General features: G+C 49.4%; 2 protein-coding genes across 2 annotated transcripts in view; one reads left to right on the top strand and one right to left on the bottom strand.

Annotated features, from left to right (window-relative positions):
* LOC128902092 (E3 ubiquitin-protein ligase RNF165) overlaps positions 1-19968 on the top strand; it is a 51682-nt gene extending 31714 nt beyond the window's left edge. The window contains exons 2-8 of the mRNA XM_054184446.1: positions 4125-4434; positions 7082-7207; positions 10690-10819; positions 11775-11879; positions 12615-12710; positions 13881-13987; positions 15158-19968. Coding sequence (XP_054040421.1) covers positions 4125-4434; positions 7082-7207; positions 10690-10819; positions 11775-11879; positions 12615-12710; positions 13881-13987; positions 15158-15275 — 992 coding nt within the window. The 3' untranslated portion in view covers positions 15276-19968. The remainder of the gene's footprint in view (positions 1-4124; positions 4435-7081; positions 7208-10689; positions 10820-11774; positions 11880-12614; positions 12711-13880; positions 13988-15157) is intronic.
* A 4758-nt stretch (positions 19969-24726) lies between these two features.
* Positions 24727-26741, bottom strand: part of LOC128902103 (lipoxygenase homology domain-containing protein 1-like) — a 153412-nt gene continuing 151397 nt past the window's right edge. The window contains exon 42 of the mRNA XM_054184480.1: positions 24727-25292. Coding sequence (XP_054040455.1) covers positions 24812-25292 — 481 coding nt within the window. The 3' untranslated portion in view covers positions 24727-24811. The remainder of the gene's footprint in view (positions 25293-26741) is intronic.

Here is a 26741-nt window from a genome sequence, read left to right as displayed (position 1 = left end):
GTCCTCCGTGGCTCCAGAGATGAGCAGCTGGAGCTACTCATGCCACCCGGAGGAGCACATCAATGAGCCTCAGGCAGCAGGGCAGACCCTGTCTTCCTGACCATCAGGCTGGACATGGGAACGAGTGTTTCCAGGTCGCCCCCAGGTCAATAGCTTCTCAGGGCTGGTGAGGACTGAATTGCCTCTGCAGCAAGGACACTGGGCTTCTCCCTCCCTCTTCAGCTGGAGGAGACAAGTGTTTGCTGCAAAGACCACTGAAGCTATTGAACCTGTTAGGTGCCTTTGGGGTAGTCCATAAATAACCATCCAAGATCTGGCTGACCCCTCATCCTGCAAAATTGAAGTATAATCCTGCTGTAGGATGAAGACCAAAACTCTGGAGCTCATTGAGTGGGGAGAAGGTCTCTGCCTTGCCAATCCCAGAGCAACATCGCCTTCCTGCAGCCACCACTGGGGCAGGTGGTGGGGAATGTGGCTCATGGAGGATGCAATTAGTGGGAGCTTGATAGGCATAGTTTCCAACTTCATCGTCTTTGCTGCAGAAATGTCCTCAAAGCTTAGGTAATGAAAATGTCAGCCCTGCCCTTGCTCTGGGGAGTGAAAACAAAAGATGGAGTGGTGTATCTGGACTGGCTTTTAGTCATGGATTGCTCTCTGCTGTGTCAGACATTACTGCCCAGGCAAAAAGCAGATTAAATCCCTGAATCATATTTTCTTGAAACATTTTATGGGCAATGCTTGTTTCTTCCAATGCAAATGTGACCTAGAACCCAACTGTGGCTTGGGAAAGAGAAAGAAGAAGTGCTAACGGAGTAATCATTAACAGACACTGCTAATGCGAGATCCTCCATTACGTTGCATAGGGTTGAGTGTCTGCGAGCCAGCTTCTGGTGCTGGTCAAGGTGAGTTACGTGGAGTGAGGGTGCTCAGCTGGTGTCAGCAGGGTGACGCTGGATTTGCCTGGTGTACGCAAGGTCAACATGTGGACTTGGAAAGTAGTCTCCACCAAGGCCCCTTGTGGCTATATCCGATGAACAGAAGAGGGTAAACTTGCAAACAGATAACTCAGAGCTTGAATGTTCTGTTGTGCACTGTTATTTGCTTGCCAGGACTTTCTGGGGTCCAGCAGTACCATGCTTGGCAGGGACTGTCTCTTTGTTGTGCAAGCTGGTTCGGTTATGCCGGCTGTATGATTTGATGACTGCTAATAAGCATAATTTGCTGAAGTATTCCCCAAAGTCTTTGCTTCGCTGTCAAAATCCTCATCAGCAATTGGATTAGTTGTAGGGAATGAACAATTACAGCGCAAGATAGTGAATTATGTTAAGACAAATTGATGGGGTTTGTTTAATCATATGGTCTCGGTCACATTTTGATAGCATTTTTCCTATGGAGGGAAATGCATCATTGCATCAGTAGGTACCAGGAAAAATACTAAAAAATGCTTGTTTTAATTGACTGGTGCCTCAAAATAAGGCAAATCAACTCTCTGTGCCAAAACAAAATGGCTTTTACTTTAGGTTACGTTGGCTCTGCACAGGCCCTGCAACCCTTCCTGACCAGACACCAGACACAAAGTTTGCACTTTCTGGACCTCAGGGAAGAGTATGACGAAATTCCTTGCAAGGACTGTCTTGATGTGGCAGGAAAAATTCAAGTCAAAACTTTCAAGATGATCTGCCCACCCTGTGCTCTCTAGTTCATCATGGTTTAGGCATTAAGGGTCCTTCAGACGTTTTGCTAAATCAGGCTAAGGCCTCCCAACGTACAGCAAAAGGCTGGAAATCCTTGGCCAAGGTTGCACCAGGCATCAAGAGACGAGAGAGATGCAGAGGATGAGAGACTGGCTTTACTTATGTGCTACAAAATCCATTCCAGTAAATGTGGGGGAATATCACTAAGCTTCATTGTCGTGTATCCTCCTAAGCCAGTTTTGTCTGAAATACAAGCAAACTGCTGCCTGGTGGGATGGGCTGGTGTGTTTGGGTGTGCAGGAGGATTGGCACGTTGTCTTCAGGTGCCGTGAAGACCTGGAGGTGTAAAATGGCTCACCCGTGACTTGCTGCAGCTGTTTTCCATTGGGAGGACCCATGGCCATCAGAGGTTGAGCAATTCACCATGAGTCGCTCTGCAAGCACCCAGCAAACCCAGCAGTTAGGAGGCATCTCCCTGTGATTGGGGTGTTGCTCAGCTTGAGCAATGGGCAGCACAGGATCCCTATTTAATTACTCAGCCTTTACCTGTAGGTGGGGTACGGTGAACTGGGACTGATGGCAGCAAATACAACTTGCAGTACTGGGGATGGGGTGCACGGACGGTTCATGGGTCTGGGTTTGCAGCTCCCTCTTTGGGGAACAGTGTATCTGATCCCACCTCCTCTGGTATTAATTAATAGGGTAGACAAATAATGCTGTTATCTGGCAGCGTGAGAAATGACCGCCTTAAAAAGTTCTGTTGGGTGGCATTTGTTACTCACTGCCTCTCAGAAGGGCTCTAGGGAGGATTAGTTGTATTTAAGAGACGTTATGTGTAACTACTTATGCACAGTTTTGAAAACTTCTCCTTTCTGTAAGGTCTTCTCCTGTTGTTTCTCTTCCTGGCATCTGGCTTTCTTTGTGCATCTCCCGTGTCCATACGGACGTGAACAGAAAGTGGTCAGGGCTCCCTGAGCTGCTGGGATGGGCTGGCCCTGCCTGCTGGCGGAAGGGAGATGTAAGCAGAAGGCATCTGGGTGAAGAAGGCATCATGGGCACGTCTGGCCTGTGTCTTGGGATGACGCTCAGTGTCTTTTGCTGCTGTTGTTCCTGGATTAAAAAAAAAAAAAAAGAGGAGTTTTTAGGGAGATGAGATGTTCAAAAGACTGCATAAGAGGTTAGGTGTCCTATCCTGAAGCTAATCCTCAGCAAAAAGGTGTTTCTAATAGTCTCATTCGAGTCTCATCCTTCACCTCTGAGCTGCCTCTCTCCCTAGTTTGAGCCAAAAAATTTTCTGTGATGCCTGTAAATGCTCCGGGAATGTAGGAATTAACATGCCGGATTGGGCCAAGGGCCTATCCAAGCAAGGATCTTGAGGGAGGTGCAAGCCAGTGACAGATGTTTTGCAAAAAGCCTCCCCTACGGATATCTTTCACACCTCATTTCTTCCTCATTCCCACCAGTTTCATGGCTGGTCTCACAGCAGTCCGTGTTGTGTTTCCCGCAGCCACTCTCCCCCTGCACGCAGCTCACCAGGATGGGCTATTGAAGGGGCTCAGCAAAGACCCATGGTCTTAATCCCGGCTCTCAGAGGTGGAAGGTGTCTCATCCATGTCCTGCAGTCAGCAAGGGACACTTTCTTAGAGCAGAGATTATTTCTTTGCCTATGAAACATTTTAAGACAGGCGAAGAAATACCTTGAATTGCATGGAAAGTCTGTGAGGTTTGAAAACTTTGATGAGCTCATAACCCATGTAAACATATTTTAGAAAACACTTTTTTTTTTTTTCCTTTTTTAATATGTCAAGGCTTTTTCATAGAATCACAGAATGGTTTGGGTTGGAAGGGACCTTTCAAGGCCATCTAGTCCAACCCCCCTGCCGTGAGCAGGGACATCTTCAACTAGACCGGGTTGCTCAGAGCCCCGTCCAGCCTGACCTGGAATGTTTCCAGGGATGGGGCATCTCCCACCCCTCTGGGCAACCTGGGCCAGTGTCTCACCACTCTCAAAGTAAAACATCGCTTCTTATATCTAGTCTGAATCTACTCTCTTTTAGTTTAAAACTGTTACCCCTTGTCCCATCGCTGCAGGCCCTGCTAAAATTGTTGTTCTTTTTCTCTTTAAGACAGGCAAACCAAAACAAGCTGAAGCCATTTTCATCAGTATACACTTCATTTTGGAGCCAAAAAGTTGCTTTGAACCCAAACCCATGTTTTGGTTCTAATGTTTTTTGGAGGAGAAAAACCACTAGTCAAAATCATCATTTTTCCGTGGAATTCATATTAACTGACCTGTTTTCTTTTTTTAAATCCTTCTGGCAGAGGAGAGAAAGAACTGTTTGCCCAATTCTTGCCCTGGATGGGCAACCACCAGGCTGGGGTGCCCTGGCCACCGCTGGCCCTCGTGACGGCCGTGCTCTTCTCTTCCAGGTGCTCCTTTTCAAAGGTCTCAGCATCCCCATGCTACCTCCTGCCGGCACTTCCACCTGGGTCCCCAGCCTCAGCTCTCCGCCGACTTCACCCTGCCTCACGCGGTGCAGCCCCAGCCGGGGCTGACCCCCCACATGGCCCCCGCGCACCAGCACAGTGGTCCCCTGCACCAGCCCCTGGCGCCGGTGCCAGCCCTGCCCTTCCAGGACGTGGCCGGACCCTCCTTCCTACCTCAGGCGCTTCACCAGCAATACCTCCTCCAGCAGCAGCTCCTCGAGGCACAGCACCGCCGGCTCATGCCCCATCCCAGGTAAGGGGGTCTTACTCTTCCTAAAGGACGCTGAGAAGCTACAACAGGCTCACTTCAGCGAAGCCGTTTCTGCAAAGCCCCATCAGTATGTGCTGGTAACGTTGGGTTTTCTTCACAAGTTCATCTGTGTACCCCTAAAATGCATCCACCAGAAGGTGGTGCAGGGCAGGTTGCACCTGCAGATATGTGTTTTGCATGAGGATCCATACTGTGCTCATCTAGTATGTCCCAAGGTCACCTATCATAAGCAGGACTAGAGCAGTGATTGTCCCCCTGTATTCGGCACTGGTGAGGTCCTGCCTCAAAAACTGTGTTCATTTTTGGGCCCCTCACGACAAGAAAGACACACTTTGAGCGTGTCCAGAGAAGGACAACGGAGCTGGTGAGGGGTCTGGAGCACAAGTCTGGTGAGGAGTGGCTGAGGGATCTGGGGGTGTTCAGCCTGGAGAAAAGGAGGCTGAGGGGAGACCTTCTCGCTCTCTGCAACTCCCTGAAAGGAGGGGGTAGCCAGGGGGGGTCGGTCTCTTCTCCTAAGGAACAGGCAATAGGACAAGAGGAAACGGCCTCAAGTTGTGCCAGGGTAGGTTTAGGATGGATATTAGGAAAAATTTTTACACTGAAAGGGTTGTCAAGCATTGGAACAGGCTGCCCAGGAAGTGGTGGAGTCACCATCCCTGGAGGTATTTAAAAGCCGGGCAGACGTGGTGCTGAGGGACATGGTTTAGTGGTGGTTTTTGTCAGTGTTAGGTTGATCGTTGGACTTGATCTGAAAGGTCCCTTCCAACCTAGGCAATTCTATGATTCTGTGATTCTATTATTGTAGGAGAATCATAGTAGTAACACCTTGGTCTTGCAGTCAACCTGTTCTGCATGGCAGAGAGTGCAATAGACTACGTGCACAAGCCACCTCCATGTAGCTGCTGTTTCAAAACCATGTAAAAGACAGTATCCACCTCTTCCAACAGGTTTTGCACGTGAAGAGCTTGCTCCTCTGGGTCTAGGTAGGTTTCCCAGATCTATGAGGGAAAGATGCCATTGACCTGCAGCACGTTCAATCATGGAAAGCAGCCTAAATTCAGACTGGGCTGATGACTTCAGAGAGAATTGCTGTAACTCAGCAGCGGTGGAAGTGGATGCCTGGCCTTGTCCTGATTGTGTTTCTTGAGAGAGGGGTTTAGATAGCACGTAGGAGAGGAGTGCTTTTTTTGGAAACATATGGAAGCTATTTGTGGGTTGTACCCATGGATCAAGAATCAGAGGATGAGTCTTTGCGATAATGCTTCATTTGGAAAGAATGCTATAGACGGAAAACACTTTCTTTCCATACACTTTCTGTCTGAAAATTGTGTGTTCTTATCCTTGTTTTGTTTTACATAAGCTGGATTTTAGGTGGATTTAATGATTAGTTAATAATTGGGTAGCAAATATGTGCAGGGCTGAGGCACTGATGATACAAGTATTTATCTCTTAGTCATAAGCTGAATTAAAATAAAAGCAGGGAGCACAATTCCACACAGAAGCTGCTTTGGTAAACGCTGTCAGTGTTCCGTTTGCGAGTGGGTTGTGGTGTGGAAATGGGCAGGGATGCCTTGCCTGGTCCCACAGCCTGTCTCTGAAAGCACAGCTGCATTGGAGGAGGGTGTCAGAAACATTACAGGTGTGGGGCATGACGTCCCAGTAATGGGATTCTGGGTTGCACCTTTAAAAGTGAAGCCTCTGAGCTGTGGCTGCAAGAAAAATTCTTTATCTGATAGTTCCCTGCTCCATTTGCTCTAGTGTTTTCCCGTAGATTTACTTTGCCATGGCTCCACTGGTAAGCAGGGACTTGATAAGGAGCAAGGGGTATGAGCCTGTTTGTGGTGCGAACGCTGCTTGTGCAGCCACCTTGTCTCTCTCCAGATGTGAACGCCGATCAAGCAGGACGTGCTCTTCCCCTGAGTAGTTCAAATGGGCAATAATCACAAAAAGAGGCTCAAATCCTTAGAAAAACCTTGCTGTATTTTCTACCACTTTCCTTTCCCTGCCTGCAAAGGCAGCCGAGCCAGGGGAGAAGGAGCTGGATCCCAGCCTGGCCTGTCCATCATCCAGAGAAATGTTGGCAAAGGCCAGCGAGAGTAAATTCTGCTTTCAGTTACTCCTGAGTAATCGTGTTATGAATGAGGTTCCCCAGGAGTTTATGGACTGCACGGGGAGGCGAGACAACCTGCAGCTTCTTTACGATGATGGATAACGGCTGAACCAGGGAGACGTTTTATCTTGTGTGTTGTTTATGGTGCTGACAGTGGAGAAAAAGCAAGTAGTGCAAATGGCACAATGCTTCTAAGGAAGAAGTTGTTTGGTTTCCTCTTTTTCTCTCCGTGTTGCCACCAAAGAGCATCTCCTGTAACCTGAGCATATGTGGATGGTGCAGGGGCTGAGTTGGAGGTCTGCCTTATGTCCGTGGTGACCACGAGTAAATGACATTGCTCTGGGTTCCTCCTCCCATCATCCCTGACACCTGCCTGGGCTCTTTTCTCTTGGACACATATTCACAAGCCCAACCGTTTGGGCTTTCGCCTTGTGTATTGACACGAGCTCGGAGCAGGAGCCAAAGGTACCAGTGTCCCCTCCATGGCTAACTCTCTTGCTGGTCTCCTCCTCCCCGCAGGCGGGCTCAAGAGCGCATGTCCGTTCAGCCTCACCGCCTACACCCCAGCTTTGACTTCAGCCACCAACTGCAAACTCCACAACCCATGGGACCCCAGCCCAGGTATTTGGCAGAAGGCACAGACTGGTAAGTCTTCCACATTTCCCTTGTGCGTTGAATGAGGTGGTTAAAAAGTCCTGGGGAGGCTGCAAGGGTTGGTGAATGTCATCACGGATCAATGCTTTCATGAAAGCTAATGGTGCAGCTCAGCAGATACAGTGTGGGGAGCGTGCAAAGGGAAGACTCAACTCTGGGAGGGCCATGGGTGCGTGCTAAAGCCTTTATACATGTATATGATAACATCGAGGCATCCATATTGCCCAAAACTCTACATCCATGGATGTAGAGCGCAGACATTAGTCTTCCTCCAGGGGCTTTTCCTGCTGCAGGGCACAGCCAGGGTCTTTTTCCTGTAGACCAACGTCTCTGCCTGAACTAGATCTTCTGCTGACCACCAGGCACTCAAAAAAAAATAGCCACAACTTTTTCTGTGGTCTAAATTAGGGAGCATGGTGCGGCCCTGCCCCGCAGGGTGGCGTGAATGAATTAATAGCTGTTAATCGTTCTCCCACTGTAGTGTTCGATACCCTGGAAAAGCTGAGCAGAGAATTGATCGTTTCATTTTCAGAGCAGGTTTTGAGCTCTCATGCAGTTAATGAGGTACTGGGCACTGCTTGGAAGAATAAGAAAATAAAAACATACTTCTGAAGAGCTGCTTGTTAGCTGAGCAAAGTCCATTCTGTGCACTGAGTGGAAAAAATAGCATGTGAACATGTAATTAGAGACAATCGCAATGTGTATGCACAAGGGGACCGAAATAAAATGTCACAGGAAATCTTAATTATGGCATTTCCTAACATCTGAGCACTTCGCTCTGCAAACGGAGAGTCCTTTCAACACAGGGGGAATGTGTTCCCCCTCCGGGGTAATAACATGCAACCTAAAATATGGCCAGATCCTTCTGCCATTTTCTTCTCAGGTGTTCCCATTACTGGCACCACTACGAGCTGAATTTGGCCGGGATGACATTGTTCAGATCAGTTTGCAAAGCGGTTCACGTACCATCTGGATAGAGCCATTCTTTCTGCCTCTCTTTCGGCGCAGAGCGTTTAATTATAATCATTAGAAGGATCTGATAAAACACTGCTTTACCTTCCCCTCCTCCTCCCTCCTTTCCCCCCATGTGTTGCTCCATCACCTTGTAAAACCTAAGGAGAGGGGATGACAGAAATCATACACTGTGTGTATATATTTGGGTGACTCACTTCCCCTCGGGGCACACGTACAGTTTTGCCCAGTGACAGATATAAAATCTTTCCTCTAATGTGTTACTACCGCACGAGCAGCAGCGGGGCTGGCTCGGAGGCAGTAGGTGTAGGCACCGTCGCGGGAAGTGGGGACAGAAGGAAGATCTGAGGGTGATCAGTCATCTCGGACAGCCCAACCTCGATGAAAATCTTCTGGTGAAGAAGAAGTAAACTCACATTCGGTTCCTTAAATCATCTTCTGAATATGCATTTAGCGAGCATCATCCAACCTGCTACCTGGGTCCTTAGCTTTCACTTTTTGGTTGTGTGTACCATAGGCATCCCAGCTCTTGAACCTCACATCTGAGCATGAAGATGCTGTCCATGTAGCACAGGCTAGAAGGTGATGGTTGGTTTTGGTTTTCTGCAGTTAATATGCTCTGCTTGTTCACTCACAAACCCTGAGAAAACACCGTTCCATGCGGTGTTCTGCTGTGGGCCCTTCTGTGGACCCACAGCATCACTTCGGGAGCCTCAATATCCGATTTTAAGGCGCTAGACGCACCGGTGCACAAACAGTTCCGCAGTGCTCTTATGGCAACTACTCATGCAAGTTAACAATGGATGTTCATCTTTGAGTGATCCTTTCAGTCCTTGATCTCAAAGCACTCTGTGGATTATTGCATCTGTTTTGCAGACAGGGAATATGGGAAGGCAGGGACAAACCGGTCAATGCATCAGGCCAGTGGCAGGGCTGGGAATGGACCCAGTTTCCTCGTTTCCAGTCGAGCCTTCCATCCACCTAGGAACAGTCTGCATCAATTGGATAAATATCCAAAATTGTGACATGGGAGCTGGAAAATGCCCAGTCCTGTGGATTCTCACCCTGGTTGTGCTCCTGCCAGTCGCCTGCTGTGTTTTATCTTCTGCCAAGTTTTGTCTGTCTGGCACCTGGCTAGCACAGGGCCAGCAAAGACAGTCCCTCTCTTGGTTTCAGCTTGGTGTGGGGGTCTTATTAGGGGGTTCTAGAGTACTGGAGCTGCTGCCTGGTTCACAGGCTGTTCCGGGTAAAGGATTTCTGCATTTGCTGTTCCCTCACGTTCGTTACCTGCTGTTGGGCAGAAGCAGTCCCACAGCTGCTGGAGGACACGTCTGGGTTGCTCCTAACAAGCCGTGGAGCTCGCTGCCGCTGTCCTCTGCCCAGGGGAAGGGAAGTTCGAGGCTGAAATGGGAAGCCACCCCTGTGCTCTAATTAGCTTAGCTTTGGCAAATGTGAAGACAATGGTTATTAGAGCGCCGGCTTTTGTAATTATGCTAAAGTGAATGATGTTCAAAGCACTTGTTTGCTGAGGGACCCTTTGGCTGGAGAGACGAGGGATCAGCTAATTGGATTACAGATGGAGATGTTGTGTTAGGTCTCCTCCCGCCCCCTCCACACGGCGCGGGGACGGAGTTGCAGTTTGTCTCCGTGCGCTGGATTGGGCAGAGCTGTGGCACTTGCCGGGATCTTGGTCATATGAAGTCCTGGGATTGAGCTGAGTTGTTTTTCTGGGGGGACGAAGCACCCAAACTCACCAGCTCTGTTTGCCTGGGCCAGGCTGCCTGCGGGAAGTGGCACCATCAGGGATGTCCTGCTTCATTGGCATTGGCCCGCTGGCTGTGTGACACCATTTGCTACAGCAGTCTAATCCAGAAATGTCTTAAAACCTTTACATTTTCTGTGCAAACAGCAGCTCTGGAGTTCCCCGAGGCTGGATTCAGGCAAGGTGCAGTCTCCCTTGTCACCCCAAGTCCTACCATGACCTGGGCTGGGAGACCTCCAAGGAGTGCACAGGCACATCAAAAAGCCCCCAGATGGTTCCTAGCTGGCTCCTAACAACTACCCAGAACGGTTCATCAGTGTGTCCCCTGACTAATTTGTTGTATTCCTGCAAAATATTCAAGGCAAAATGTAATTGTTTGCAGTGATGGCAGCACAGGGAGGACCTGGTCTGGTCGGGTTGAGTTACTGAGCCTGGGCATCAATTGGAGCCACCAAAATGCTCTTGCTTTGAAACTCGCAGGCTGCATCTCTGCAGCTCTTGACCCCGGCTAACACAAATGCTAACTGGCACAAAAAACCACCCTCACGCTCCTTCGTGAGGGCTTGGTGGGCATTGGAGGAAACTCCCTTCCAAGCAGCAGCATCACCCCAGGCTGAGGGACCCACAGCAGCCCAGAGCCCACCAGCGGAGGCTGCCCTGTGGGCATGATCTGACTTGCTCTAAGCCATGCCATCGAAACCGTGCAGTCAAAGCCGTATCTTCATCCTCATGCCCACAGGGACCTCAGTGTCGATGCGGGGCTGACTCACGCCCAGTTCCAGGTCCGGCCGGTCCCTCAGCCCTATCAGCATTACTTAGCTACACCTCGGATGCACCATTTCCCCAGGAGCACATCCTCGACACAGATGGTAAGTGAAATGCTTTTACCGAGAAATGTTTTATGCATTGTCTGCCAGAAGGCAGTCAAAATAAAGGCTGCTATCTTTCTATCACCTGTCTTCTGCGAATCCCACTTATCTCCGGCCGTGGGAGGGAGTGTCTGAAAGGATAATGTTGCATCATTGCACTCTGGATTAGAGAAAGGAAAGAAAAGCTCAGCTGCTCTGGAAAGATTCAGTCCACCACAAGCTGGTCTGCAAAACCTGGGCAGGATGTGAGAGACTCAGCAGTCATTACGAATAACATTATTAATACTGGAACAAATTGTGGGCTCCCTGCATGAAGAAGGGTCGGCCGTGTGTGGCTCCCTGTCCCTCAGCCCTGAGGACCGTCCCTCATCGCATCGTTGCCCTTGACGCCGTCCGTAAAGGTTTTGCATGACCTTTACACAGGTGGAGGTGGGGTCTGAGGAGAAGACGGGCTGACTGGGGTCATTTGCTGGGTGCTGCGTTTGGAGCAGAGCCATGCAGAGCACCGCTAATCCTTAAAGCATCCTCAGAAACCTTGCCGCGTTTTTTTTTTTTTAATCTCGTGCCCATAGCCAGACCCTGACACCTGCGTACTACAGCGAGCCGTAAAGAAATCAAAGCTTGGATGAAGAGAAATCCACCCATTTAAAAATATATAAAATCCCTCTTTAAGCTAATCCATGTGGAGAGCTTGGAACCGCGGTGTTATAGCAACAGGAATTATTATAACAGATAGTTTATTCAGAAGAAGCGCATGTTTTTAGTTATCATTTATAGGAGATCTATTTAATAAAAACTTTTTTTTTTTTTTTGTTATTAAAAGGCTTCCATTGGGGAAGGTGTCAGTGTGCTCTTTCACTTTGAATTTTTAAAGCACTAAATTTGAATCGGGGTACACGAGGGATTTCTATATGCAAGTAGATGCGGCTTTATTCTTCTCCCTCACTTCTCGCAGGTTGTTCACGAAATCAGAAATTACCCTTATCCTCAGCTCCAGCTACTTGCTCTTCAGGGACTGAACCCAAGCAGGCACACGTCCGCTGTGCGGGAGAGCTATGAAGTACGTCTCTTGGGAACTGGAATTGTTATTAAATTTTTAAGTGCTGGGATTCTACGCAAGCTCTAGCATAAACTTGTAAGGCTGTTTTGTGGCATGCCAGCGGCACTGAGTCTTGCAGAAATTTTAATAATAACTGGGAGGCACAGGGGTTGGGGGCGGTGGGGGTTGGTAAAAGACGGTTTACTCCAGGGTGCCCGGTTCTGGCTCGGGTTGACCCTGTCTCCCTTCAAGTCTGTGAACAAAGTGCTCCAGTTCTACAGGGCTTTGCTTCCCAGCCTGTCAAATGGAGCTCAAATTCCTCCTTAATTTCTGAAATATTGGGTCTCCAGCTCTCTGCCTTTGAATGCTTAGTTATTGGTCCAAGAACCAGCAGTCAGATCCACCATCAAAGCACAACTGATTTGATGAGGTGGTGAGCCCCTGGCCCAGGTTGCCCAGAGAAGCTGTGACTGCCCCATCCCTGGAGGTGTTCAAGGCCAGGCTGGACGGGGCTTGGAGCAACCTGGTGTGGTGGGAGGTGTCCCTGCCCAGGGCAGGGGGGTTGGAACTAGATGATTTTTAAAGATCCCTTCCAACCCAAGCCATTCTATGATTCCATGATTTGGGTTTGATGTGCATTTCCACTGAGGAAAAGACAGAAGGGAGCCTTGGTTCCCAGCAGGTAGGGTGAGCTGGTGGGACCTTGTGCCCCGGGAACAATGCTGATGGTGCTTTGCTGCTGTTCCTGCGTTGTAGGAGCTGCTGCAGCTGGAGGACAGGCTGGGCAGCGTGAGCCGGGGTGCCGTCCAGAACACCATCGAGAGGTTCACCTTCCCCCACAAGTACAAGAAGGTGAGCACCCCAAAATCGCGGCATGGCTGCCACCCCCTCTCAGTTGGCAAAGGGTTGCGGGCACAGAGCGGACAGAAGGAAGGACTTTGGTGGGTCTCAGTCCTCAGGGTTGGCAAGCCGGCACCGTCAATATTCCCCAAAATGGGGGAAGAATGTAAAATCCAGAATTGGTGCTTTAATATCTTGTGGGGCTCCTGGGCTGAAGCGGTGGTGTAGCTCAGCTGGCTGTTTCTCACTTCTAGGCTAGGAAGCTGCGGGCCAAATTTTCAAAAGGGTCTCAACCTTCTCCCACCCAGCGGGTGCAATTTCCCCCCTGTCCGCACCTGGTAAGAAAGTGCACACACCAAGGGGGCTTCGTGCATGCAAACCCACCCCATTCTGCATGGAAGCGGCGCTGCCCGCACGCTCTGCCGTGAGGGCGCTGGCTCCATGGCTTGGGGGAGCTTGTCCTCCCCTCCTTTTGCAAGAGGTGTCTCCTCTGTTGGAGCTGATCTCCTGCCCATAAGGAAATGGGTGCCATTTTTTTGGGTCGTGCTAAATAGAAAATGGGAAAAGTGCTTGTTTGCATATTAATTTCACATGTTGGTCATCCCTGGCTGGGCAGTAACAAGTAGGGACATTACATTGCCCAAGTTGGAAGTGAGTCAACTCCTGCTGCGCATTTCCTCTGACTGCATCTCCAGTGGATCCAGAAAAATGATATTAATAGGAATGGATGGGGGGGCAGGGAGAGAAAATGGGAGAGCTGACAGACTAAGCACCGTCCCATGGCGCAGTGTGGGGCTGGGCCAGTAGCCAAGCCAGCATGGGGCACAGTGGTTGCCCTTCCTGGCAGCGGTGGCCCCCCATGCTTTGGGGTCAAGTGGAGAAGCCTCCAGAAAAGGACACTGTGGGGCCATCCCCACTGCAAGGAGGATGGAGGAGGTGGCGGGGGGCTGTGTGAGGGCAGCAGAGCACAGGCTGCTCCTTGAGGCACTGCCACTAACCCCAGGAGGAGACATGCCGACCAGCAGCATGTTGGTGGCTACTTTGGCTGGGCTGTCTTCCCCAGGGTGGAGGATCTGGCTGATAGAAGAAGCTCATGTTATTTGCCTTCCTGCAACTACCCAGGCTTGGGAGAGCGTTAGAAAGCCAAGTCCTAATCAAATTATGTCTTTAACCTTGCTGCAGAGAAGACCACAGGAGGGCAAAGCTGAACCAGATGATGGAGAGGAGTCGGACACCGATGAGAAATGCACAATCTGTCTGTCCATGCTTGAAGATGGAGAAGACGTCAGGTACGATCCTTCCATCTCCTCCTCTGCCTCTCAATGCCATTTGAGTTGTGTTTACTGGGATTAATGATACCATGTGTGGTGGGTTTGTCCCTGTCCTTGTCCTGACAAACTCACTTGGGCTGTTGCAGGGTCTGGGAAACCAAATGCCATTTAGATGGATATTGATATCGGCTGTAGGTGGGAAGAGCTCTGCAGCAGCAGGAAGACGAAGTTTTTATAGTATCTCCTGGGCTTGGTTCACCTGCTTCAAGGCTGTGCCAATGAGCCAGGTGGCAAGTGTCAGAGAAGGATGTGTCCTAGGTCTCAGACAGCCATCTGGAGCTCAGGGACGTCAAAGTCTGAGCTTGACAGATAGAATGACCAAAGTACGATAAAACGAGTGTACACATGAAGTCCCAGAGAGTTTGGCTTGCAGCCAGGATGGAGCTGCTTTACTGTAGAACAAGTGAGATTACTCCACCCGCATGGTCACAGGGAACCATCCTGAGCCAACAACAAAGCCCCAGTTGTCCCTCATGGATGTCCCCAGGCTCTTGGCTGGGTCAAATCTCTGCTTGTGACAGAGGATGGGGACAAGCAATTGCAAGGGGTTGAGCTACCATGGCTGAAGAAGCTGCAAGTGGGCAGTGCAGCTGCACACGGTCCGTCTCCTCACCCTTTAATTGCCTTAAACCACCAAGAATATCTCCGATCCTCTTGCTGTGCGTCTTTGTGGTTCAGGGTCCCTCCAGCTTGCGAGGGTGAGCGAAGAGATGACAAAGGTGATGTAGTTAAAAAGCAACAACACTCTGTGGGGCACACCAGACACACACATGGAAGCGGTGGTGACCCACCTGACTGCTGTGATCAAGAACCAAGAGGTGTTAGAGTAAAACCTAATACTCCTGAAAGGCTAAAAAGCAGCAGCCAGGGCAGTTAATAACCGGAACAACTCAAGTTAGGAGGGTGTGGAGCTTTTTAAAAGGCTTTTAGCCAAGAAGGACACTGTCTCTGACCTATTGTCCTATGTGAGCTGGCATGACTGGGGGAAGGCTGTAGGACCTAGGCAGCACTGGTGTCACTACATTGGTGCTTCCCCATGTTTGAAGCAGCTCTGGCTGCTGCTTTCTGGGTCTTCTTGATCCCCCGGACCTCCTTCATCCCAATGGGGTGGTACTTCTCTCTCTGCAGGCGGTTGCCCTGTATGCATCTCTTCCATCAAGTGTGCGTGGACCAGTGGCTGGCCACCAGCAAGAAGTGCCCGATCTGCAGGGTGGACATTGAAACACAGCTCGGCTCGGACAGCTGAAAGGACTGGCTGGACACACCATTTTCCTTACCAGGTCGTATGGCCATAAACCCTTGCAGCAAAATTTTTGCCTTCTGAGCCATTTGATTGAGAGGAAAAGTCTGCAGGCACATTAGGGAGGAGGAGGCGGAGGAGGAGGAGGCGGTACAATATCTAGCGGTAGGAGATATTGCACATAACGCAGGATACGGGCCCGGTGAAAGGGAGCTGGCATTCCCGGAGCTCAGAGACCCCGTGCTGCAGAAGATTTAGTGTTGAACATGAAGGAACTAGTTGTGGTAGTCTGGCCTGTCAATCCTGCATTTCATGAGGATTGTATATATACCTCTCGAATACGTAGAAACATGTTAGGGGTCCTTTAGCTATTTCTATGGATGGCAGCTGGAGCATGTTAGCTTAAGAAATGTTGTGTTTGATGCCCTACTCATCTTGTGGTGGACATGTTGCTGTTACCTAATTTGCACCAAATATTTTTTCATAGATTCCTTATTTTGGTGCCTGATTAATACATTGCAGAGGGGGAATAAAGAGGTCAAGCTTTCCCACCCTTGGGGTGGGGGGAAGAGGCGAAAAAGCAAAATCCTGTTTACAGTCAGAAGGGTTGCGCTCTTTGCCTCAGCCGCGTGTGCTTCCTTTCCTTGCGTTTACAGTGTGTTGCAAATCTAGAGAAGCTTAAAAAAGTAAAAATAAAAATTGGGAATGAAATGAATGAAGCAGTAGGGAGAAGCTTCGTTCCTGCTTATCTGCTGGTGCTGGACGCTTTCTGTTGGGGCACGATATTGGAGTAGATGCTGTTTCTTTGCTTTCCGTATCTTAACGAAGTCGCTTGGCATATCGAAATCCAAGGAAGGGCTGTCTTCATGATTGCCATTGTCCATGATGCTTTCTCCTGTGAGCTGTGAGGCTGGTTGGCTGCTGCCAGCACTGGTGCAAAATGATGGTGACTGGACTCGGGGCCTATAGCTGTGTTTTGGGGTATAATAACGCCGGAGAGGTGCTGAGAGACGCACGCTGCTGACTCCTCTTCCATGCAAAGGCCTCTCTGATAACAGGATGGGAGAAAACTCGATGCCCTCAAGGCACTGCTGAGGCCACGAGCATTTCGGCGTGGGAGGGGAAGGCAGGGGGGAAGGGGGTTGTCTGCTTTCTGGGTTGTGACCCTGCCGCAGAGCAGGTGCACCTGCACCCGCGCGTGTGTGGATGCACGTTTCAGGCTGTATCCGTACGGGAATGGAGAGGTCGTTGGAAGGAAACGTAATTGCATTAATGCTCAAAACAGAATTGGGAGGTAGTCCCCGAAGGAGCGAGCTGTTGCAATCCAAGCTCCCCCTGAAATAAAGACCTTCGCACACCAACCACAGGGACCGAGCTGAAGACGCTCTGGAGAACCGGCCTTCACAACGAAAAACCTTTTTTTCTTTCATTTCTTTTTTTTTTTTTTTTAATACTTTTTTTTTTTGCATACTAAGGAAGCAAAAGAAAGATGCTGAGGAGCAAGGGGAATTGGTCGGGAACATTATATATTGAAAATACTGATGTGGCAAGGACGATTTCTGGCTCCCCTGAGCATCTGCTTCGCTGGAGCCAAGCGATGCTCTCCAAGAACAATCATAAATTACCATCAGAGAGATCGTGGGATTCCTGTGAGCTGTAATTGGAAAACACCAACCTCAGAGGCACCCCAGAGATTTTTTTATTCCCAGTTGGAGAGGGGAGGGAGAGAGGGGAGCCCCACAGGGTGCAAGGATGCAGGAGCCCCCTCTCTTGCTGTGCCTGTGCAGTTAGGAGGGAATAGAGGAGGACACGTGCTGGCATATAAGAAAGATTCAAGGAAGAAACTTTTTACAGTGAGGGTGGTGAAACCCTGGCCCAGGTTGCCCAGAGAGGTGGGAGATGCCTTATCCCTGAAAACATTCCAGGTGAGGTTGGACGGGGCTCTGAGCAACCTGGTCTGGTTGAAGATGTCCCTGCTCATGGCAGGGGGGTTGGACTAGATGGCCTTGAAAGGTCCCTTCCAACCCAAACCATTCTGTGATTCTATGATTATATGATATATTTACCACCCAGGGCAAGAGATGGCTTCTCAGGGGTTGTGGTGGTCTCAGCCCTGTTGTCCATGGGTCAAGGAGTGGTCCATCAGTACCTATGGGGTTTGCTCCAGCAGCAGCAGATTGAAGCATCATTAAAAAGAATACTAATAATATGGACAAGCAAAGCAAGGTTTTGCTGGTAAAATACACTGTAAGCTGGTCTGGTCTGTCCAGACGTGAGCTGGGGGCAAAGCAGGGGGAGGAACGGGGCGATTGGGACCCCGGCCTGGCAGGGAGGGATGGAGAAGCGCTTCCAAACCGTGCGTTTTCTTAAAGCCTATGCGAAAGTGTTACTATTTGCCTAATGAACAAGCACAGTTTTTACAAAAAAAAAAAAACAAAAAACAAAAAAACAAACAAAAAAAAAACAAAACGAAACAAAAAAACCTTGGTGAAGAAAAGCACCAAACTCCCGTGGTCTCGTGTGAGTGACTGATCCCGAGGTGCGTGCGAATTTACAGCGTCTGGAGTTGCATCGGTGTGTCAGGTTCCTTTGCGTTTAAATAATTTGTACGAGTAGGTTGCGATAATAGGGTGAGTCTAAAAAAAAAAAAAAAACCGAAACAAACAACAAAAAATCTCTAGGAACAAAACATTGATAGTTTACAGGGTTTTGTGAGTTTAAATGCCTTATATTTAACAATCATAATTTATGACTAACTTGTAGATATTGTGGGTTCTTATTTAATTATTTTTATAGTTGTTTTTTTTTGCATTTTTAATTATAATTTATTTATTTAGAAATTAATACTAATTTTTTTTATTACTCCTATTACCTCATTTTTGCATTGTTTCTGGGAATGGAATGCTTTGCATGCGTCGGTACTTTAAAAAAAAAAAAGAAAATTAAACATGGGATGTGGGGGGTAATGCTTATCTTGTCAAAAAAAAAAAAAAGAGAAAAAAATCAGGGTGTGTGATTACAAACTGTATTACTGTGGTGCTGTTACCTTGGATACATTCCATAAAAATGCAAACCTTTGATTCTGTATGCTGTGACATAGTGGAAAACTGCAATATAGTGACTGTGTTTAGCACATATATATGAATATTATTTGCACTCATAATCAAACTCTGGTGATCCTTTCCCTCGCGCCCTTGCGCATTGAAGGCGATTTGACGGCGCTCTGCCAAACCAAAACTTTTCCGGTCGATTCCCGCTGCCGCCCGGTCCCCGTCGCCGCCGGGGATGCCGCTGCCGCTCTCGCTGCATGCGTTACCCTGCGATAACACCCGGCGGGCCCCCCCCGCCACACGGCTGTGCTTGGGGACAGTGCACGCATTTAGCGCAAGGCTCTGCACGTTTGCTTCAAAAGGCATGGAAAGAAGCCCCAGGCATGGTGGTTCTGTCCGATTTTTGGTGCCGGTCGGTGCTCCGTCTGGCTCTTCTCATCCTCTGCGCGTGCACCCAGCTGGGCGCCATGGGGAGGACGAAGGGATCGATTGAGCCTGAGCTTGAAGGCAACAGAACTGAGGAGTTTATTGCAATTTTTAAGGGTTGAGCCCTGGTCCAGCTGAGAGGGGCTGGGATGGATGCGGGAGCGATTCGGCATCCTTTGTAATGCCTGGCCATGATCTTTTTCATACCCCAGCCGTGAAACGTGCCTGCAGCAGAAGCCCTTCAGCGCTGATCTTCTTGACTGATGGGTTTCATCCCCCCCCTGTTAAGGGGGAAACCTCAACTTGGAGCTTTTTAATCCTCTGTAGAGCTGGGACCTGCACCAGAGCCCTCCTGTCCCCAAGGAGGGGACCAGCCCCGAGCTGACGTCCCGCTCCTGCAGAGGTGGCCAAGCATCTCCATCCCCATCCCCAGCCACGGCCGCGCCGCTCTCGCAACGCGCTGCCCTTTCCCAAAAGGCTCTTGAATATCAAGCGCTCGAGCCTCTCAAGAGGGTCAGAGCACCCTTGATGGTATTTTAAGCTTTAAGCCATAACCACTCTTGGTCAGCGCAGATGCTCGGCCGTGTATGGGCAGAAAGTGGGGTTTGATGCACATGCCCAGCCAGTCCCCCTCCCTCTACCCCGCCAAAAAGGCTTTGGGTGAATGTCTCTTTTGGGTTAGAAAGGCACAAAAAGGCTGTATCTTAACATGTTTCTCTCTGTCCCTTCAGGGTGCTGCTCTGCTTTGTTGACTTTGCCTTACCCTAGGTTGAAAACCAGCCTGTGTTGTTTTTTTCCTTGCTGCTCTGTAACACTCCTCCCCGGTAGCCCGGAGCTGTGGTTTTAAGCCATGCAGGGACAGGGGTCGGTTGTTGCCCTCCTGCCCCCCACCTCCCGCCAACAAAGACACTGCAAAAGGGATCAGTAAAACAAGGGGTGAGCGAGAAAAAAGTCCTCTCCTTTAATGACCCGGGCTGGTGAAAGGATCACCCACATTTTTGTACTCCTACTGCTGTTCTGTTGTGCTGTGCAACATTTTGCTACATAGACTATTTTATAGAAGAAAGCTAGAAAAATATTTATTATTAATATTAAAGCAATAGTGCATTGAAGAAATGAAAAGACATTAGAAATTGTGTAAATGCTTAGATTCACTTTTGGTGGATTTTTTGTACTTTATTTATAACTAATAAAACAAACTGCATTGCTAACTATAAACCTGTGCCACGCAGAAGTCACCTGGCAGGGCAGTCTCCTGGTCTTTATTTACCGCTCGTTCCTTGTTTCTTTGGGTCGGAATCAATTCTCTTTTCACTGCTTACGCATTTGGCCTTCGATGTGCAAAAGAGATGCTACTGGGGTATAAAATCCTCTGCCCAGCTGGTTTGCAGAGGCTGTTGGTGCCCGAGCTCCATGGCGGCGGCAAGGTGAGGTTCTCCACACCACGCACACCACTGTGCGTGTTCTCCTGTGGCACCAGTTTTGTGATTTGGTACCAAAATTGCCTTCTAGAACCAGGCTGGAAATCGCCTGTTAAAGAGAGATTTCTCCTCTAAACACAGCCCACGGTGCCCGTAGGATCTCTCCAGAGAATCCTGCGGAGATACCAACAGGTCCTCCAACCTCCCGGTGGAGAAGCATCTCCCTCCCTGTGGGTCTCCTGTTTAATAACTAAGGAAAGAGAAACTTACTGGAAGAAAAACAAAAAAATCCTCCAAACTAATACAGATGTATTTGAGGGTTTTTTCAATCCTTTTGCTACCTGAATCCAATGGGCCATGTACCCAACTTTGCATGCTGCACAGCTCGTTTCGTAGGTCCTCTTGCACTTTTATTTTTTCTCACATTTTTGAATGGTGCCAGACTCTCCTCCTACCGACTCTCGAGTCGGCTCTTCCTCCACATGCATTCTGTGTAGAAAGGCTGAGTCCAGTCCCCAGCTTTGACTGCGTGATTAGACTAAATAAGCCTTGGAGACAGGCGGCTGCCGGTCGTACAGATTTGGCTCCTGCAGGCGAGGGGAATCGCTGGCTCCTCCAGCATCCAGCAAAGGCCGTGTAAGGGATGCTCCATATTCGGGGAGTATGAAGCTCCCATTATAGCAAGCTTTAAAAAATTCAGAAAACAGGTTAAAAATGACCTGCTGGACCAGCTGGGGAAAAATCTCAGTTGCTCGCTGAGATCTTGCTGATGTCCTTCGAGAGGGTTAACAGCTCTGAGAAGAGTTCCTTTGAGATGGCAATCGGTGTTGCTTCAAAGCTGCGTGATCTGATAACAGCCCTGCCAAGCACAGCCAGAGGAGAGGGGTTGTGCCCAGAAAGGTACAACAGCACGGGCCAACGCGTCTTTATTCAAGTCTTTACTCGCTTCGAGGATCTGCTCTCGCAGCATCTGCCCTGGGGTCGGGAAGCTTAGCCCTTATTTGTGTTCTGTAGTATCTAAATCCTCAGCTGGCCCACAGGCTGCAGCTCAGAGCTGTACAACCCCATCAGTGAGTATCTTTTTGCTTGTTTGTTTGTTTGTTTGTTTGTTTTAAATAGAGCTTTTTTCTAAGTCAAAATGGACCTCTACACATAACGATGGGGTAAGGGAGATTGTAAGTGGGATACTTACTGCCCTGTGTTATTCTGCCTTCCTGCACGTAAGGTTGGGGTAGGTGTATGATGCCATCAAAAATATTTCACAACAGTTTCATAGAGATTTGCAAATAATTCTCTGTGTCCTGCAGCAAGAGACAACCGTTCCCTCTTAGCACCCCACACTGCAAAGGACTCCTTGGTTAGACTTGTTTTCACTGGCAGCACCCAAGCGCTTTTGTAAACACAGCACTTCATTGGGCTCCCAAAACGATGGGGACCACAGGGACGATGGGGTAGCCTGGTTTTGCAGACTCCGCCCGAGTGCTACCATCCTTGTCCTTTGCTCCTTCTTCTCATCTATGTTAAAGTTTTTTGGATGAAGGCATGTGCCTTAAAACCCCACCGATTAAGAAATAAAGAGCAAAAAATGGTAGAGGGCGGCGGGGGTAGCAGGAGCCGTGCATCTGCCTAACATACAGCTTTGGGATGCTCTGCCCCATTGCCTGAGCCCTGCAAAAGGCACAGCGCTAAGACAATTTTGGCTTTTCTTCTCCCCAGTTCTCCACTTAGCCAAGAACGTGTTGGTTTTAGCAGCTTAATGCGAATCCAGCCCTTGGAAAAACTCCACTCTTGCCTTATTACTTCTGTAGCATTAGTTGTTGTAGCAACAGAATGACTCCCCAGAGCCAGGGTGGGGTTGAGTTTTGCACAAACAAGGGGCATTTTTGAAGTCTATAGAAGAAAAAAAGCAGAGTTTTTTTCATGCTTTGCCAAAGTTGCCTTCCTGGGAGGCAGCGAGGTTGCTGACCCCGTATCGGCAAACTCCCCCTTGGTCCTTTTTAGGGCAGCATTGCCTGGAGTTCAGCAGAGCTCTTGGGTTAAACATGCCCACCCAGGGATGGCAGGTGGATTTGATGGCAAATCAGGAATCTGCAATCCCATCTCTCACTTATGCAGTGACTTGGTGACTCCGAAGATGTTCACTCCCGCTTCAACAGGACCTCAATCCACAGCTGCAGCTACTTGCTATATGTGATTACTCCCAGATGTGAGCCCATCTCATCAAGCAAGCTAAGGATTTCTCTTTCCTCCTTGCCCCACACAGGAATGGTGCGTGGATCCGGAGCTGCCCCACTGCTCAAGGGCTGGATGCACGGAGCAGTACAGGTCCCACATGCATCACAGTGCATTTGCTCAAGGGCTGGCAGGGGTTAAACTGCTGCCATGCAGCAATGCTGTAAAACCAGCATCTCTGGCGTCTCCGAACCAAGTGGGTGCTGACTGGAGCCAACTGGAAACTCTGGCATTAGAACATTTTAGTGGGAAAAATTCTTATTTCACTGCTGTGCACATTTGTCTAAAAATGGGACAAATCTATTGACAGGGAGGGTTTTTTCATGGCCCTGGTAGACCGGGGTGGGAAGGAAAGCGGAGAGATCGAAAGCCTGACCCTTTTTTCGTTTCACAACACCAGCTGGGGAACTGCTGCTTTGCAATATCGCTGCACAAGCGCACCAAAAGCCAATGCTCCAGACTCTGCTGATGGGAACCCCTTGGCTGTCCAGGCAGCCTGAGCCCCATGCCGGCAGGGTCCCAGGGATGGAACGTGCCTGCTGACCCCAGCACCCACCTTCAGTCCTCCCGAGGCACGTTCTGCTCCTCCTGTGAGCTCCCAGCCCTGGCTCAGTCCTCACTCAGAGCTTGGTAGCACCTGTCCGCGGCGAGGAGGGAGAATACAGCCAGTAAAGGCTGCTATTATTCTTCCCATCCGTGAGTAGTTGATCATTGATGAGGTTGATTACTGGGCTCATTTAAGTAACTTGCTCTGCTCCAAAACCATAAAGATTTCTAAAATGAATTAGTCTGAACTACCATTTGCGAGCTGGCACAGACAGCCCTGAATAAGCTCAACTCGCTTCCCTGGTGCTTGCTGTGGAAAATAAAGATGCAGTACTTCCCTCGTGGGGCTTTGGTGGGATGCAGCAGCTTTCAGATATCTAGGAGCAACCAACAGCACCTGCAATACACCCCTAACTCCTGTCTCAGCATCACTAGCCTTTGCAGGGGCCTCCTTTGCCCATGGCCAGGCAGGGACTCAGCAGTGGGACAGTCCTGCCTTATGGCCAGGCACTTCCAGGTCACAGAATCATAGAATGGTTTGGGTTGGAAGGGGCTTTAAAGACCATCTAATTCCAACCCCCTGCCATGGGCAGGGACACCTCCCACTAGACCAGGTTGCTCAAAAGCTGTCTTTGTCATGTCCCAGCAGAAGCATTGTCCCCAGCCCAGGGGCTGATGCGGCAGGCGGGCTCAGCGGGTTTAACGCGCTCTTGACCTATTTGATTGACATTCACACAAAGTGCTTGTTTAAAACCAGCTTCTGGAAGGGGAACGACCTCTCCTAGGACACAAGTGGGCCAGGAGGAAGGTCTTCTTCTCATGGTGGCTCAGACACCCCCCTTTCTCCTCCTGCTGCTTTGCTCCGTGAGGAGGGAGATGGGGCTCCAGAAGTAATGATTTGTAAACAAGTTTTCTTGTTGGTACCTGTAGAGTTGTGAGTAGCTGGGAAGAGCTCACCTACAGGAGCACTGGCCTTTACGGTGGCCGGGAAATCCCTTCTCCACCACAATCAAAACAGCAATCCATACTAAAAGAAAAAAATTAAAATGAATGGCAGCTGCTCTGAAACAGAGTTGGTGTTCAGGCCATATAGGGTAAGGTTATCCGGCGACAGCGCTGAGTATCATTAGCACAGCTTCCATGCAGTGGAATTATCTGGTAGGTCTTTTGCTCTGGCTGCTGTAACTGTAGATCTCAGCTCTGGGCAGACTTGGATGAATTCAGCCCAAGAGCTGGGTCTGGCTTGGGGAGGGAAAACCCATGGCTGGAAAACAGCCCCCCAGATCCCACCCCGGGAGACCCGTCTGGGTGGATAACAGGTCCTTCCCAGCCTCCCTGCAGAAAGCCCTGCTGCGCCCACAGCTTTCAACGTGGTGCCTTCTGGAGGTGGGCGCGTCTCTGCACGGACATGCAGTGTTTACAGTCGCCAGAAGTGGGAAAAACTGGGATCTCCAAGCTCAATTTTCCTAAATATATTGGCTCAATTCCCTTGTCATCTTTACTCATCTAAAAGGGGAGCCCGTCAGTGGTGGAGGCCAGCGGGCTTTCCCAGCCCTGGCGAAAAAAGGTGCTGAAAGCAGAAGACAACATCTGAGCTGCTAAAGGATGTTTTATGAATCTGCTGGTTGCGGCTTTTAATCATAAATAAGCGAGAAAGGTATTTATTTATTTCATTCACAATTTTATATGTGCTTTAAAAAAAGCAGCATTGCTTTTACAAAATGTTAACCCAGGAAGCACACCTTGCTACGAAAAATCTCTCAATATAAAAGGCAGCATTTTAAAAAGTAAAATGCAATATAAAACAGTATAATGACAAAAACGCACATACAGAACAGATGGAAGCTCTCCTGCAGCCCTGCCCTCCTCAGTATCTAGGAAAAAGCTCCCTCCAGATTAACCCATCGCCCCGGTTTTCATCCAGCCACTTCCCACAGGGAAATATGGTGGTCACGCCGGTCGCCGAGTTGGTGATCTCCACCCGCTCCACCAGCCAGCCCGGCGCCAGACCGCTGTTGTCATGTTCAATCCGGACTTTTTTTAGCTCCCCCATGTCCAGCGTTTCCAGGTAAAACCTGTTGGTTTTGCCCCGCTCAAAGAGGTTCCTGAACTTCTGCTTCAGCGCCCGCTTTCCCGAGTCCCCGTTCAACCCGAAGATGGTGATGAACACGTTGGCATCGGTCCCCGCGCCCTTTTCAAAGCCTGTGACCACGATGGTCTCGTATTTGACTGGCACCAAGCTCCGGGCTTTGCTGGCAAAGCTCTCAGTGACCTTGGCACACTCGAAGACTTTGTAGTCCCGCCTCTTGTAACGCAGAGGGATTTTCACGTTGCACCTGAAATAATATCTGCCAAAGGAAAATTAGCAGCATGTTAATGGTGTGGACGGCCGTGTTATTGGGTGTGATCAAGGTGTTCAAGGCCAGGTTGGACGGGGCTTGGAGGAACCTGGTCTAGTGGGAGGTGTTCCTGCCCAGGGCAGAGGGTGGCACTGGATGGTCTTTAAGGTCCCTTCCAACCCAAACCACCCTGTGATTCTATGATTCTAAATGTTATGGACATTGCTTCTAAATTGCCATATATAAATGCTTCAGTCCTTTTCCACGTATGTGCTAGCACTAGAGTTTCTCTCTAGAAAGACAGCCCTGATTGAACATCGCAACTGCAATGGGAAAACCCAACGTCTCTCTAGACAGCCCCAGACACCCTGCGCATGGGAGGGATGGTGTGGGCCACTTGTCACCTCTTTTGCCTGCGCAATGGCATCTCCATTTACACACCCACCGAGGCAGGACCAGCAATCAATCCTGCAGCCAATGCAGCCCAGTGCCGCTGAGTTTAACTGATCTGAGAGCAGGGTCTCATCCCTGCAGCTCTCGAAGGGAGCTCAGCCAATTATCCCCACCGACAGCACAGTAAAGGTTGGGCTAGGAAATAGGGAATAGGAAAGATGGGAGGAGGAGGTTTAAATTTCCCCCTTTCCTCATCTAGATCAGCCAGCCCATCCTTAGCAGGCAAAAAAAAAAAAAAAAAAAAAAAAAGGCATGGAGCACAGAACTGATAGGTACCAGATGCTGAAAGCCCTTGGCTCGGCAGTGCTGCCTGTGGGGATGCGCAGGGAGCACACAGCACGTCCATAAATTACCACGTACCTGGCAGCCGGCCAGAGGCTGGAGCACTCTGCTTTTAATGATGTATTTCATTTCCAATGATGCAGATCATTTCCAAGCGAGGTTTTTTTTTCCCCCTCCTCCCTCCCTCCCTCCCTCCCTCCCTTCCCCCTTCACCAAACTGCAGCAGGTTTTCCTGGAGGGAGCGTAGCTGGATTGCAGTGCGTGTGCGTAAAATAAACACCTGGAGGAAGGGTTTACTGCAGCTCCAGCAGTGTTTCCAACACTTTTGACGTTTTCCGCAGCCAAAGGAAAGCACTTCTTCCCCTGGGAAGAAGCTTTGTAAATGAGAAATGCTGGTGGGAGCAAAATTTTAGTCTCAGGGACAGAAAAACTGCATGAGGGTGGGGTGGAGGTGTTGCCCGACACTGCAGTTTTATTTCCTGGGCTATGTAATATCTCATGGTCTGGAGTTATAATGGAGCGTGCCAGTTTTCAAGAGGGGCAAGAACAAAAAAGAAGAGGGGCAAGAAGAAAAAAGATGACCTTTCTGGCCCTGGGATTTGCAAGAAAAAGCTCCTAAAAGCAGCCCTTTCACATACTAAGATAAACTATTAAAAGGCAAACAGCCCAGTATAATTCACAACTACTGCTGTAGCAGTCTCATAACTCTTTTAATTTGGTCCT

The sequence above is a fragment of the Rissa tridactyla genome, chromosome W (assembly GCF_028500815.1).
Source record: "Rissa tridactyla isolate bRisTri1 chromosome W, bRisTri1.patW.cur.20221130, whole genome shotgun sequence".
NCBI classification, from domain to species: Eukaryota; Metazoa; Chordata; class Aves; order Charadriiformes; family Laridae; genus Rissa; species Rissa tridactyla.
The sequence above is the reverse complement of the archived record's forward strand: the minus strand, read 5'-3'. Positions and strand labels throughout refer to the sequence as shown.